Source organism: Eretmochelys imbricata, chromosome 2 (genome assembly GCF_965152235.1).
Source record: "Eretmochelys imbricata isolate rEreImb1 chromosome 2, rEreImb1.hap1, whole genome shotgun sequence".
Classification (NCBI taxonomy): Eukaryota; Metazoa; Chordata; order Testudines; family Cheloniidae; genus Eretmochelys; species Eretmochelys imbricata.
This window is the reverse complement of record NC_135573.1, coordinates 152,925,292-152,938,894: the sequence shown is the minus strand read 5'-3', so window position 1 is coordinate 152,938,894 and position 13,603 is coordinate 152,925,292. Positions and strand designations below refer to the sequence as shown.

At 41.0% G+C, this 13,603-nt stretch overlaps 1 protein-coding gene across 1 annotated transcript in view; it reads right to left on the bottom strand.

Annotated features, from left to right (window-relative positions):
- Positions 1-13,603, bottom strand: part of GABBR2 (gamma-aminobutyric acid type B receptor subunit 2) — an 840,990-nt gene that overhangs the window by 349,456 nt on the left and 477,931 nt on the right. The window contains exon 8 of the mRNA XM_077809185.1: positions 2,423-2,483. Within this exon, the coding sequence (XP_077665311.1) occupies positions 2,423-2,483 (61 nt within the window). The remainder of the gene's footprint in view (positions 1-2,422; positions 2,484-13,603) is intronic.

The window sequence follows — 13,603 nt, the reverse complement described above, 5'->3', positions numbered from 1 at the left end:
AGACGTATATACCTGTTTGGAGAGTCATCAGACCAGCTCCTGGCTTGGGGATTGGCTGGAGCCCAGCACAGCAATGACTCATTGCCTCACATATAGCAGCATGTATGCCTGTACGCTGAGGGCTAGATTCACAAAGGAACTTGGGTATGATGATGAGCAGCGTTGTTGTGCATAACTTTTAGGTGCCTAGAAAATCACTTGAGTTCAGTGCCTAGGCTCCCTGAACAATGAATGTGGAGAACAGCAATCACAAAAGCCAGGCTGCTAAACAATGCTTTGGCTAAAATAGACAATGGGAGATGCCAAGCTGACAGGTGTGTACTAACTAAGTCCCACTCCTCTCAGAGACAGGCACCTAACTCTGCTTGGATTCTCAGCTTCAAATCCCTTCTTGCAGTTAAGTGTAACACCGACAGACCTTGGTCGGTGGCAGGCGGGATCAAACCGGGGAAGTCTGGAGGTTAAAGCATGAGCCTCTACCACATGAGCTAAAAGCCACCTCACTGTTAGCTAAGGCTGTACAGCAGATTCATTTTATCTTTTTTTCTCTAAGTGGTCTCAGTGCCACTAGATGGGACAGAACACCACACCCAGAAGGTGTGTGGGTTACATAAGCACTTGTGCTGTTTTAGCAAGAAGCAGCTGGGGGGTGGATAAGGAGCCGGAGAATGACTAGGTTCCTCATAACTTTTAGCTCATCATTCAGGGATGTGGGAGACATCCTGGTCAAATCCCTCTGCCACCTGAGGAAAATAAGGAATTTGAGCTGAGAATTTAACACCTCTCAGGTGAGTGTCCTAACCACAGAGTTAGGGATAATTTTGATATGTAGCTCCCTCAGTCTCTCCTGGTGAAGCTGTTTCACTGTGGATAAATAACGAAGGAATCACTGGACCAGAGAGAAACGGAGCAAGGACGAGAATTACACTGTAGCCTGGTGATTGTGCCATAGGATGTGGGAGAGCCAGGATCCCTGCTCCAATGACTTTGTTTTATTTATTATCCACAATGAAACAGCTTCAACAGGATAGAGCAAGGAAGCAACATACAAGGCTATCTCATAGCCCAGTGCTTAGGGCACTCACTTAAGAAGTTGCAGGTCCCACTTCAAACCCTCTTTTCCCCCTCAGGTGCGGGCGGGGGGCTCCTATATCCCAGGTGAGTATCCTAACCCTTGGGCTAGAAATTAGAAGGACCTCCTCAGGCTGTTTTTTTGTGAATTCAACTATAGGGGCCTGCTCTGGTAAATGAGGTGTAAACACACTTACTGGATTGGGTTCTGCAGGTAAGTTTGGCAGAGGAATGCCTATGTTCCCCTGGTTTGTGCACTGCTCTTGGGCTTTGGTGTCCAGAGCCCTGGCATGGGGCTGCAGTTTGCATGCTCAGAGGCAGGAATGTAGGTGTCTAGGGAACTTTTGGAATCCCTTGGAACAATTTACCTAGGGTCGTGGTGGATTCTCTATCACTGACAAATTTTAAATCAAGTTTGGATTTTTTTAAAAAGACATGCTTTAGCAATTATTTTGGGGAAGTTCTATGTCCCGTGTTATACAGGAACTCAAACTAGATGATCATAATGGTCCCTTCTGGCCTTGGAATCTATAACAAAAAGCTTTTATGCAAAAATTCAGGGGCTGAAGCTGAGCTATTGTAGGTGCCTACAGGGGCAGCTAAGTGGGGTTTTTGTGAATCCTAGTGGGACCTGATTCTAGGATTTAGGTGCCTAAAGTGGCAGCTAGGTGCCCAAGTTCTTTTGTGAATCTGTCCCAGAGAATCTCCAACAAGTGTTCTGCCTCCCTAGGGGAGATTGTCTCCTGAAGTGGCCTCCCAGTGCAGGGCTGTAGCTAAATCTCACTGGTTAGCCTGTAGAGAATGCCAGCACGGAGTTAAGAGCTGAGATACAAGGTGAGCGAGATAATATCTTTTACTTGGCCAACTTCTGTTGGTGAGAGAGACAAATGATGAAAGTTGGTCCAATACAAATTATTACCTCATTCAGCTTGTCTCTCTAATATCCTAGAACCAACACAGCTACAACAAACTGCACTAAAAAAACTGGTGAGAACAACTGTTCCATCTTTCTAAGTTCTAAACCTGTCTTATTTTTCAGGCAGGACTGCATTTAACACTCAGTATTTCTGCTCTTTAGCATAGCTTTTCAATAGCTCTTTGCTTGTTTTAAATCTCTGGTTGATGAATATTAGATGCTTAGTGCAAGCAGAGTATAACAATACAATTTTTCTCAAAGAGAGAAGTCCATTATTTCTGGGCACCTTGTTACTTCATATTTCTTGTAGTTTGTTTTCAAATGGTTGTATGTCTTCAGGCTACTCTGAGGCAAATACAACTCTGAGTCACACAAGTTTGCAGTATCAGACATGATCATAGTGTAAATTAAAGGCAATAAACATCTGTAGCCTACCTTGAAACTGTGTAAATTTGATGGTTCCCATTCTCTCTCCATTTCTGAACACAACTTGACCCTAAATAAAGTAAATAAAATACCTTAAGTTTTTATAAATTTATAATTGATTTGAACTCAAACTACAATTCATTCCAGTTCACAGTTAAAACATCTAATATGGACTTTTATTACTCAAAGATCAAACAGCTGGTATTCAAATAAATCAATAACTAGCCCTTATATAGAACTTTTCATCCATAGATCTCAAAGTGCTTTACAAAGGAGGTCAGTATCATTACCCCCATTTTACAGCTTGGGAAACTGAGACACAGGGAAGTTAAGATCATCTAGCAAAGCAGTGGCAGAGCTGGGAATTTTAAACTCAGGTCTCTTCATTCCCAGACTAGTGCTCTTAAGGATAATTTTAGGGGCTTGAGGACCATGTGTTCAGAGTATTAAGGGTGCAATTCTGCTACCCTTACTCATCTTGGGCAATGACTTAATACATGATCAGTTCTGCTGAGATCAGTGGAACTACTTCTATAGTAAGATATTACTTTAATGTGAGTCACTGTTGTAGAATTGGACCCTAACTGACAAAGGACCTGCACTAGGTAACTCTGGCTGCCAGAGATACCACCATAGAAGTTTACTTACTGTATTGATTTGGACTACAGACTACCTAGCTCTCATGACAGTGCATAGTGGATGTGGGGGAAGGGAGTAAGGACCTTCCCCTGCTCCATCCACCTTGCCTTGCACAGCATGTATAGAGAAGTAATCTAACCCTTGTGATTGCCATTAAACACTGTGGGAGCCTAATTATCTTCTCATATCAGTGCAAATCAGCACTTACTCCTTTTGAAGTCTGGGGACTCCCACCAGTGTAATACAAGTGTAAAAGAGAGGAGAATCAGTCTGTGTGTCTTTGAATGTAAGAGAGACACACATAAGCTGTTGGTCCATCAAATCCAGTAATCTGATTCTGGAAGTGGCCTATGACAGATGCTTCAAAGAAAAATGAATATCCCCACAGTACACCAGGACATTTGTGGAACTCTGTTTGTGAGAAATTCATTCCCAACATCCTGTAGTTGACTTGGTCATAAGAAAACGCATGGAAAATTGAGGTTTTATATCCATTGTATCATTGTTTTTTATCTAGGCTTACAGTAAGTGTTATCAAATCATATGCAAGTATCTGGTATTTTAAAATATTCTATTAAATTTATCTCATGAACTTTGAGGCAACAAATTTAACATGCTGACTATATGCTTCATAAACAAGTATCTCTTTTTATTAGTTTTAAATTTAATACGTCTGCATCCCTTTGCTCTATTCCATAAAACAAGAGCAAGAAGGAGCATCTAACAGAGGCCTTATGACCTTCATTAGTTAGAGTTTATAAATTAAGACACTCCTTTCTCTTCTGTCCATGCTAAATTATTCCAGTCTTCATAGCCTCTTTACACTTGTAAGTCCCGCCATGTTTCACTTCAGCTATTTTCACTTTCAGGTACAGATAGCCTCCTGAATGAGCTGTTGGCCATCATTCCAGTGTGTGATCAGGAAAGAGGCTCTGCAACAACTGCACGTCCAGCATTGTCTTTCCTTCTCTCCAGGGACTAAGCACAGTCTCATTCAAGATCTGTTGTATCCAGCTGTCACCATGCTACCCTAAACACCTGGACTAAAATTTCTAAAGAGTTTTTCAGCCACATCAAATATACAGTTCCCACCAATGTGGGTCTGAAAATAAAGATAGTTGAGATGGAGATGCAGAATGAAGTTAACAATTAACATATGCCTAGGGCTAGGAGGTACAGTGGTTTAATCATTTGCCCAGCCTACACCACTGTAGATCTAGGTGTAAAACCTGACTTAAGTCACAAATAGAATGAGTTTGGTAGCTCAGGATCTAGAGGCACTGGCAGGGTTGTTGTTGTTTGTTTATCTTGCACCCAAAAGTATGCCAGATGTCTCAGACCACAGAGAAGACGTGTTCGCTGCCTGGAAGAGCTTAAAATAAAAGTACCCTTACTCAAGTCTAGTAATACCTTACTGTGTGAATAGTCCAATTGACCTCAATCGGACTATTTGCAGACTAATCAATTTAAAGTAAGGGTGTTAGAATTGGGCCCTAAATAGCCAAGCCAGATAAAGGATGTGGGAAGCCATACCAACAAAGGCATCATCAGAGCCATGAGCCTTACCTCCCTTTGTAAGGCTAGACAGAACTGCAGACCCTGCACTCATGGAAGGGAAGCACAGTGATTGCTTCCTAACTACTCCTCCGGGCATGAAAGATGCTCTAAAAAGGACTGGGGAGAAGTGCAGGGCCAGCTTTAGGGGTGGGTGAGCAGTGCAGTTGCCTTGGGGTGCTGTCTTCTGGGGGTGCCACACCACTCAGTCACTGGCTTTGGGTCTCTTTTTTGTTTTTGCTTAGCTGGCTCGTGAGAGCAGAGTGGAAATCAAAAATATTCTCTGCCCTGGGTCGCCAAAACAGTGAAACACCTAGGGTTGGCCCTGGAGATGTTTTTGCTGCACACCTTAAAAGAGAGTAGGGGCATGTGTGCTCCTGCTGCAGATCAGAGACCTCTGCAAAGTATTCTATCTCTCTGTGAGAATACTGTAGCTTTGGATTGCCCTCAGAAGCACAGTGGAGCACTGAGGCACAATCAAGACCAAGCTGTTTGAGGTTATGTTAGGTGTGTATCTTGCTAGTTCCAATGTATGCAGTGTTGTTGTAGCCATGTCAGTCCCAGGATATTAGAGACACAAGGTGAGTGAGGTAATATCTTTTATTGGATCCACTTCTGTTGGTGAGAGACAACAGCTTATACAGAGCTCTGCTTATGAGCTTATACAGAGTCTGCTTCATGTCTGGGAAACCTACTCAGAGTGTCACAGCTAAATACAAGATGGAACAGGTTGTTTAGCATAATTAGTTAACGCATTTCAAGGGACCATTCAAGGTGTAGTGGCCTTTAACACCCCACCAGTCATAGAAGAGAGAGGAAGTGAGGTGGAGAAAAGAAAGCTGGGGGTGGGGGCATTGTTAGTGGGTTATAGATTGTTTGTAATGAGCCATAAATCCAGTGTCTCTAACAATCATGGACTGGGTAGTGTCTAGTAAAATTGTGAACTTAAGCTCCCAGGCTCATCTTCTGAAAGCGTTGTGCAGGTTTCCTTTGTGGATGAGCACTGATAGGTCAGGTATAGAACCATAGGTGCTGACTCTGTGGGTGCTCTGGGGCTGAATCACCCATGGGGAAAAATGGTGGATGCTGAGCACCCGCCAGCGGCCCCCTATTAGCTCCCCCCACCCCCTCAGTGCCGGCAGGCCCTATGGATCAGTGCATCCCCCTCCCTCACAGCTGTTTCGCAGTGTGCAGGAGTTTGGGAGGGAGGAACGAGGATGCGGCGCACTGAGGAGGGGGCGGAACTGGATGGGAAGAGGCAGGGCAGAGGTGGAGTGGGGGCAGGAAGAGGTGGGGTGGAGCCTGGAGGGGGGACAGAGCCTGGGGCAGAGCTGGGGGTTGAGCACCCCATGGCACTTTGGAAAGTTGGTGCCTGTGTATAGAGCGATCACTTTATGATATGGTGTTTTTGTCTTTTATCATTTTCTTGTGTGAGTTCATTTGAGAGCGTAGTGATTGTCTGGTTTCACCCACATAGTTGCTATTGGGGCATTTAGTGCCCTGGATGAAGTATATCCTGTGTTTTGATAGGCATGTGTAGGACTTATGGATTCTGAAAGGTGTGTGGTGGCGGGGTACTGATCATTATAGCAGTGGAGATAGGTCTGCAGGTTTTGCATCTGTTGTTCCAGCAGAGTCTGATGCCACTTTGAGTTGGTGTGTCCTGGTCTGTGGGGAGCTTGTTTCTGATGCTGAGCTTGTTTCTGATGCTGGAGCATCCATGGGGAAAAAAACGGTGAGTGCTTAGCACCCACCAGCAGCCCCCATCAGCACCTCCCACTTCCCATACTTGTCACAAAATGCAGAAACCCCTCACATAACTTTTGTAAACAGTTTCTATCGTTACTTCAACAGTTTAATAAAAAAAGACTGTACTAAAAAAAAATCTCAGAATCCTGTTATTTCAACTCAATTTTCAGACTTTACTTATGCTAAGAAGAATTTTTAATCTTTAGAAATTTCAGCATGCTGTCATGAGCAGCATGGATGGAATTTCCCTTTGAGTGGCATCATATGTAGGAAGGGTATCATACAAGTCTCTCTCAACTAACTGTTTTCAATAGAACTAAAATCTTCTGTGGATTAATCCAAACCCACATTAATTCTTAAATTCCAATGTTCGTGTTGGGGGACACATGGAACAGATGTACTTATCCAAAATCTTCATGGTGACTGCATTTTTGAGGAGGCTGCTGAGCATCAGGTAATCTTCCTGAATCTGTCTGAATTAGCCTTTGCTTCAGTAAGTATCTGGATAAGAACATCTGAATGGTGGCTATTTAAGCATAAATACTCTTTTTCTAAACAATCCATTCCCCCTTTTGATGACCCCCTTCTTGCCAATATGGCTGTGGAAACATAGTTGGAGCTGGCAGAAATCCATATTCTATTCATGGAAGAATGCAGAAATAAACCTCCACATTTATGGCTTATAAATTGTTTCAAACTGATATAGACAAATGATGCTATCCTTCTGGTGTAATGCTAATGAAAATTCTAAAAAACCCACAGGATCATAGGAATTGCCATACTGTATTGCCCAAGGTTGATTCATCTGTGGACTTTGTCACTGGCCAGCAGCACATGTTTTACAGGAAGGCCCCTTAGTAGGCAGTGCGGGATAACCTGCCCCCATGCATCTGGCCCCATCATCTGTCTCTAACAGTCAGAGATTGGCTTAAACCCTGAAGCGTGAGGTTTAATAGGACTTCCAACATCTTTGTTGCCATTAATGATAACAACTCTGGATATTTGGGGAGGTAGTGTGGTCTAGTGGATAGAGCATTGATCTCCTATTCAGGAGATCTCTTCTTCTCTCTGCCACTGGCCTGCTGGGTACCCTTGGGCAAGTCTCTTCACCTCTCTATACTTCCATTTTCCCATCTGTAGAATGGGAATAAATGATACTGACCTATTTTTTTATAAAATGCTTCGAGATCAAGTGATGGAAAGCACAATATGGTATTCTTACCATATTATCCATATAGATATGCAATCCCTTGTTGAGTCTTGTTAAATTATTGCCCTCAATGATTTCATGTGACAGTGAGTTCCACAGTCTAATTATGCATTGTGAGTAAAAAGTAGTTCCTTTTGTCAGTTTTACATTTGCCACCTCTTAATTTAATTGAATGTCCCCTTGTTCTTCTCACATGAGAGAGGGAGAACAAAATTCTAAGTTATTATATGAGCTCATATTATTCACAGATAATTGATTTCTTGTGGTAGTTTGTCTTTAAATATTGTCAGAAGCTCTGAGTTAATGCAGTTTTCCAAATTCTACAAAAAATAGCTTGCGTATCTTTACTCATTAATTTATTTTGGGGGGAGAAGGGAGGTCATTGTCTCCCCCAAACTGCAAGCCTCAGGAACACACGTCCCTGTTGGCTTGACTGGAGCTGCCCCACAAATATAGAAGTCAAACTGCGCCTAGGCCTTTACTATTCTTTGTAATATCAGCAATATTGTGACAAATCCATAAGATGAGAGCATTTACACTACTCATCTGCTGATTAAAGGAAAAGCCATCCTCACTTATGTACTATGAAATTATCCACTGGTATGGATCAGCTCTGATTCATCTGACTATACATAAACTTGCAGATAAATTATGTATTAGAAATAACATCTGTACATTTTTAAAGCTTTTATTTTGAATTCTCCATTAAGAATTGCTGAATTGTTATAATTTAAGCAATATACAAAGAAATTGCCAAATTTATTCAATGTATGTTTTCTCCCGCATTTTATCAGGGTAGCATGATTTTTATTATGTGTATATTCAAAATACAGTATTTTACCTGCAATAAGACATGCTGGATAATGCAAAAATAGTAATAATGATATCAAACGTTATCAAATGGAAAACTTTTGCTGAATATTTTATCAGCTCTAATATTTGATTAAATTATTGTTCCAAACTATGAGTTTAGTTTGAGAAACTTATTATACATAGATACATAAAGCAAAAAACTTCATCAGAGAAATGTAACCTTCCTACCCACCCTATAAGTAAACCCATCCACACAAATGTTAGGAAACAGGAAAATCAAAAGTGGAAATGCTATAACCAACAACAGAAATGCTATCACTGTTCCAGGATTACATACTGACTGCCCTGGTCTCAGGCAGGTTTATCGTCTTTCTTTCTGTCTTTCTCTCTTTCAAGAGGACATTCATGCATGCATGCATGCATGCATACCTACATACTGAGTCATTAATATTTAATTTTTACATATATTGTAACTTAAAGCAGTAACAGGAAATCATAGTAAAGTAGCTAGTGGGGGGAAAAAATCTACTAACTCAAACTTTGGCTATTTTATCTAAACATGAGAGAGAATCCCACTTTTTGGTTTAACAGTCATAATAATAATCTAAAAAATGTATTAGTACCTTTATTTCATAAACTGAGAAATGGAATTTATAAATAAGCTTATCAATGTTTAATGCCTATGATTTATGTGAATAAAGTATTGATTTTTGCTGTTATTATACAAGAGATGACATTTGTAGATGACAGATTACTTACAATGATTTCTTTCAGAGTAACAGCCGTGTTAGTCTGTATTCGCAAAAAGAAAAGGAGTACTTGTGGCACCTTAGAGACTAACCAATTTATTTGAGCATAAGCTTTCGTGAGCTACAGCTCACTTCATCGGATGCATACTGTGGAAACTACAGAAGACATTATATACACAGAGACCATGAAACAATACCTCCTCCCACCCCACTCTCCTGCTGGTAATAGCTTATCTAAAGTGATCACTCTCCTTACAATGTGTATGATAATCAAGGTGGGCCATTTCCAGCACAAATCCAGGTTTTCTCACCCTCCCCCCCACCCACAAACTCACTCTCCTGCTGGTAATAGCCCATCCAAAGTGACCACTCTCTTTACAACGGGTATGATAATCAAGGTGGGCCATTTCCAGCACAAATCCAGGTTTTCTCACCCCCCACCCCCCCTTCCAAAAACCACACACACAAACTCACTCTCCTGCTGGTAATAGCTCATCCAAAGTGACCACTCTCCCTACAATGTTTCATGGTCTCTGTGTATATAATGTCTTCTGCAGTTTCCACAGTATGCATCCGATGAAGTGAGCTGTAGCTCACGAAAGCTTATGCTCAAATAAATTGGTTAGTCTCTAAGGTGCCACAAGTACTCCTTTTCTTTTTACAATGATTTAACACGTATGTTCTTTGGCCCCAATCAACTCATTACTTTTTTGAGGTCAAAGTAGTAAATCTCAAGATTTATCAAGAGGATTGTCTTCCATACATTCCAGACTCATAAATTACTAACAATATTTTTCTTTGTCTAAGTGAATGGAATGTTTAAATAATGGATATGTCTAATGCATGCATTAGGCCCTGAGCTTTCAATAGCATATGCCAGTGCAGACCCATACAAATGCAAAGAGACCCATAAAAGTCAATAGGGCAACACTTGGGTTTAAGGCCCCTTCGTAAGATCTAGAACTTGTTCAATATACGTACCACCTATGACTAGTTATATCAACAAATGGTACTCTGTAGAATCTCAAGACAAATAACTAAATAAATGTAATATTTAGATACATTAGTAGCAGTCTTTGGTGGTTTGATATGTCATCAGTTGTACAGACAGATTTTTAAATAAGTATTGCCATGTTGAGAAAAAAGACTCATGCAGTTACCCATGTTTTTTGTCAAAGCCAAGTTATTGGACTCAAGCTAGGGTGTGAATTTAAAGCACAATACCTATTCCATCATCATTCCCTGTGAATACTCTCATTCCCCCTAAAATATAACTTTTTGCAGTTTAGCTTACTCAAGCTACCAAAGTAGATTAAGCTAAACAGCACAATAGCAAATCATTCCAGGCTTTTTCCTCAGGTAGACAAGCCCTTAGACTTTGTAACACATTTGATGTGGTATATTCTGACTAAAGAATTAATACTTTATCAAATCAAAGCAGCACATATTAAATGTTTTTAAAACTGGTCAACTGATAAGAAACAGTCATTGTGAATGGGGAATCATCCTCCAGTTTGGGTGAGTCCTTGTGGACCTCACTAAGATCTGATCTTGGCCCAATACAATGCAGTATCTTTTATCAATGATCTGGATGTAAATTTTCTGTATCTGCTGATTCTTTTTTCAATGTCCAGCTTTAGTTAAAACAAAAGCTTTCAACATTTCCAAATTGAAATTTTTTCAGAAATTCCATTCCACAAAATTATTCAGAATTTCATCCTATTGTCCCAATTTGGGACAAAAATAAATGTTGAAATTTTGGAAATTTCAGTAGGATGGAAATACTACCTTTCACTCAGATACAGTGGCTAACATCAGTGGGTCACACGCACAGCAGGCAAACTACAGTATATAGAGATGTCATTTGCACAGGGTCTGCCTGGCAGCTTGTGACACTGCTGATGGGGAAAGGGGTGCCTGAACAAATGTGGGGAGGCCTGTTCTGGTGTCCACTAACAGAACACAGGGTGAGGAAGGCTGAGAAGGTGATGGGAGTGCTACATGTTGTCTCACAAGTGGTGGTGGGGTTACTATTGTTGGGTAGCAGTAGTTACCGAAGTTGCTGTATAATCAGCTACGACCTGCTGTCATCTCACTATGAAGGATCAATGTCCGCTTTTGCATCCTGTTCCTTCTAGTTTGGCCTAAATGTGACCCATCCAGTTGCTAGCCAGTACATAGGTTAGGTGTAGTATACGGCATGATAACACGTATTATACTCATGGTCGTAATTGGTATATTAACTATATGTTCGGTAATTATGCTAAATTGAATTATGCTTACTCTTGTTCTTCTACTCTAAGTATCCCACAATACCCTGTAAGAGTACAACTCAGCATTTGGCGGCCGCAGATAGGGAAACTATCAAAAACGAGATGCAGAAGTATTCTACTTAGGTACGGGGGTATGTTCTTTGCTCAACTAGTTTGGAATTCTGGGTTCAAAAACAATAGGTAACATGGTACCAGGAAAACAAATTGAAACTGGTGGGTGGAATCTTAAATGATGTATAGAGGGTTTGGATGGTTTAAAAAAAACATTATAAATAAAAGTAGTTTTGGGGAGGGTGATGGGTCGCGGGGAGGGAGAACACCTCTATGTAGGTGCAGTGAACACACTGTGAGACCTGCTTCCCAGAAGGACAGGCAATGTATTGACTCTTTTCCGTACTGTACTCCTTTTGTCTTTAGCGAGTAAGTCAGATGAGCTTGGTTATTTGGTTTCGAACATTTTTAATATTGGGTAATCAACCAATTGGCTGTACAATTAAGCAATACAGTTTTCTTTCAGTAATGTCAACATATCCATGAAATCATTTTGCAGAATCTTCCTGGAAGACTTCCTCAGTGTTCTTAAATCCAAGTAACACTCCCTTCATTTTCCCTGTGACTCTGTAAACTCCTCAAGATAAGTCTCTTCCTCACCACTTACTCTAGTATTGCTCAGTGTGAGAGGGTGTCATGGTAGTCTAACTGTCTGACCTTGAAAAGAACCCTTGTGCTGAAAAAATCAGCATCAGTCACAATGGTGACAGATTTGCCAGTGGATGCATCTTTCAAATGCAGGATTTAAGACAAGTCTGAAGAGATGAACACTCATCCCTTCTGTACCAACTGAGCAGCAGCTTTACACTGTGGTGGGCTAAGCAGATTGACGTTAGTATCTAAGCAACAAGCATGTATAGACCAGTGCACGCAAATTCTGGACAACTGTTCCGGGAGGGCTAATTAACTGAAACTCTGGAGGAAATAAGCCTTCCGCATTGTGTGGCAGGCAACACTGGTTACAGCTAGTGGCAAACTCAGCCTTCCTTACTCTGCGTGCCTTTGCTAGTGTCGGATAACTGTAGTATGTGGGAAAAGATAATACTCGTTAGCACTAGCATCAGACATGGTAAGGATGTCAAGATCTCCTATCCCTCTGTTACTGACCATAGCGACATGCTGGAGGATTGCCAAATTCTGAGGAGTTAATTCTGGTGCAGCTGCCCTTTAGCTTTCAGTCCCCTGTTTTGCCAGACACTCACAACATTTCTATTTGCCTAGATTGTCATGTTATCCCATTCTTTCTCCATATATTATGCTCTTTGCTTGAATCTCCAACAACAATTGTGTAAAATGTCAGTCCACATAGAGACAGAGCCAGACTGGAACAAATAATTTGTCCGCTGAGTCAGTTATACTGTCACCAACAGTGGACAACACCAGATAGTTCAAATAAGGTGTGAGAAAATTGGTAGCTGGAGGATAACTTGTTTCCAGAAAAACTTTCCTCCCAACCTTCAAGAGCTAGAGGTTGGCTTATACCCTGAAGCATGAGGTTTTCTATCCTGTCCAAATCTTTAATTTCCACTATTGAGTCTTCCAACACTGGAGGTTCTAGTTCTCTTATGTACTTTTCGGAATCCTGCTTAGCTCTTGGCCTCATTGGTATATCATGACAATGGGTTCCACTGGCTAAATGTGCACTGTGTGAAAAATTTATTTCCTTTAATTGGTTTTAAATTTTCTACCTTTCAATTTTTTAAAATGTCCCCTTGTTCTTGCATTATGGGACAGGGAGAATAGAAGTTGTCCATTTATCTTCTCTACACCCTTTATTTTGTTTACTTTTATCATGCTCCCTCTTACACATCTCCTTTCTAAGATAGAGTCCCAGTCATACAATCATAGATATGTAGGGCTAGATGGGACTTCGAGAGTTCTTCTAGTACACTCCCCCATGCTGAAGTAGGAGCAAATATATCTAAACTATCCCTGACAGGTGTTTTGGAGGTTTTAAAGAATGGATTTGATAATGATGGGGATTCCATAGCCTCCATAAGTAACCTGTTCCAGTGCTTAACTATCCATATTTGAAAAGTCCTCCCTTACATCTAACCTGAATTTCCCTGGCTGCAACCTAAAGGTATGTCTATTCTTGTGGCAATGTGTACAGTACAGACTTTGCGCACGCAGCTAGCATGGGTATAAACAG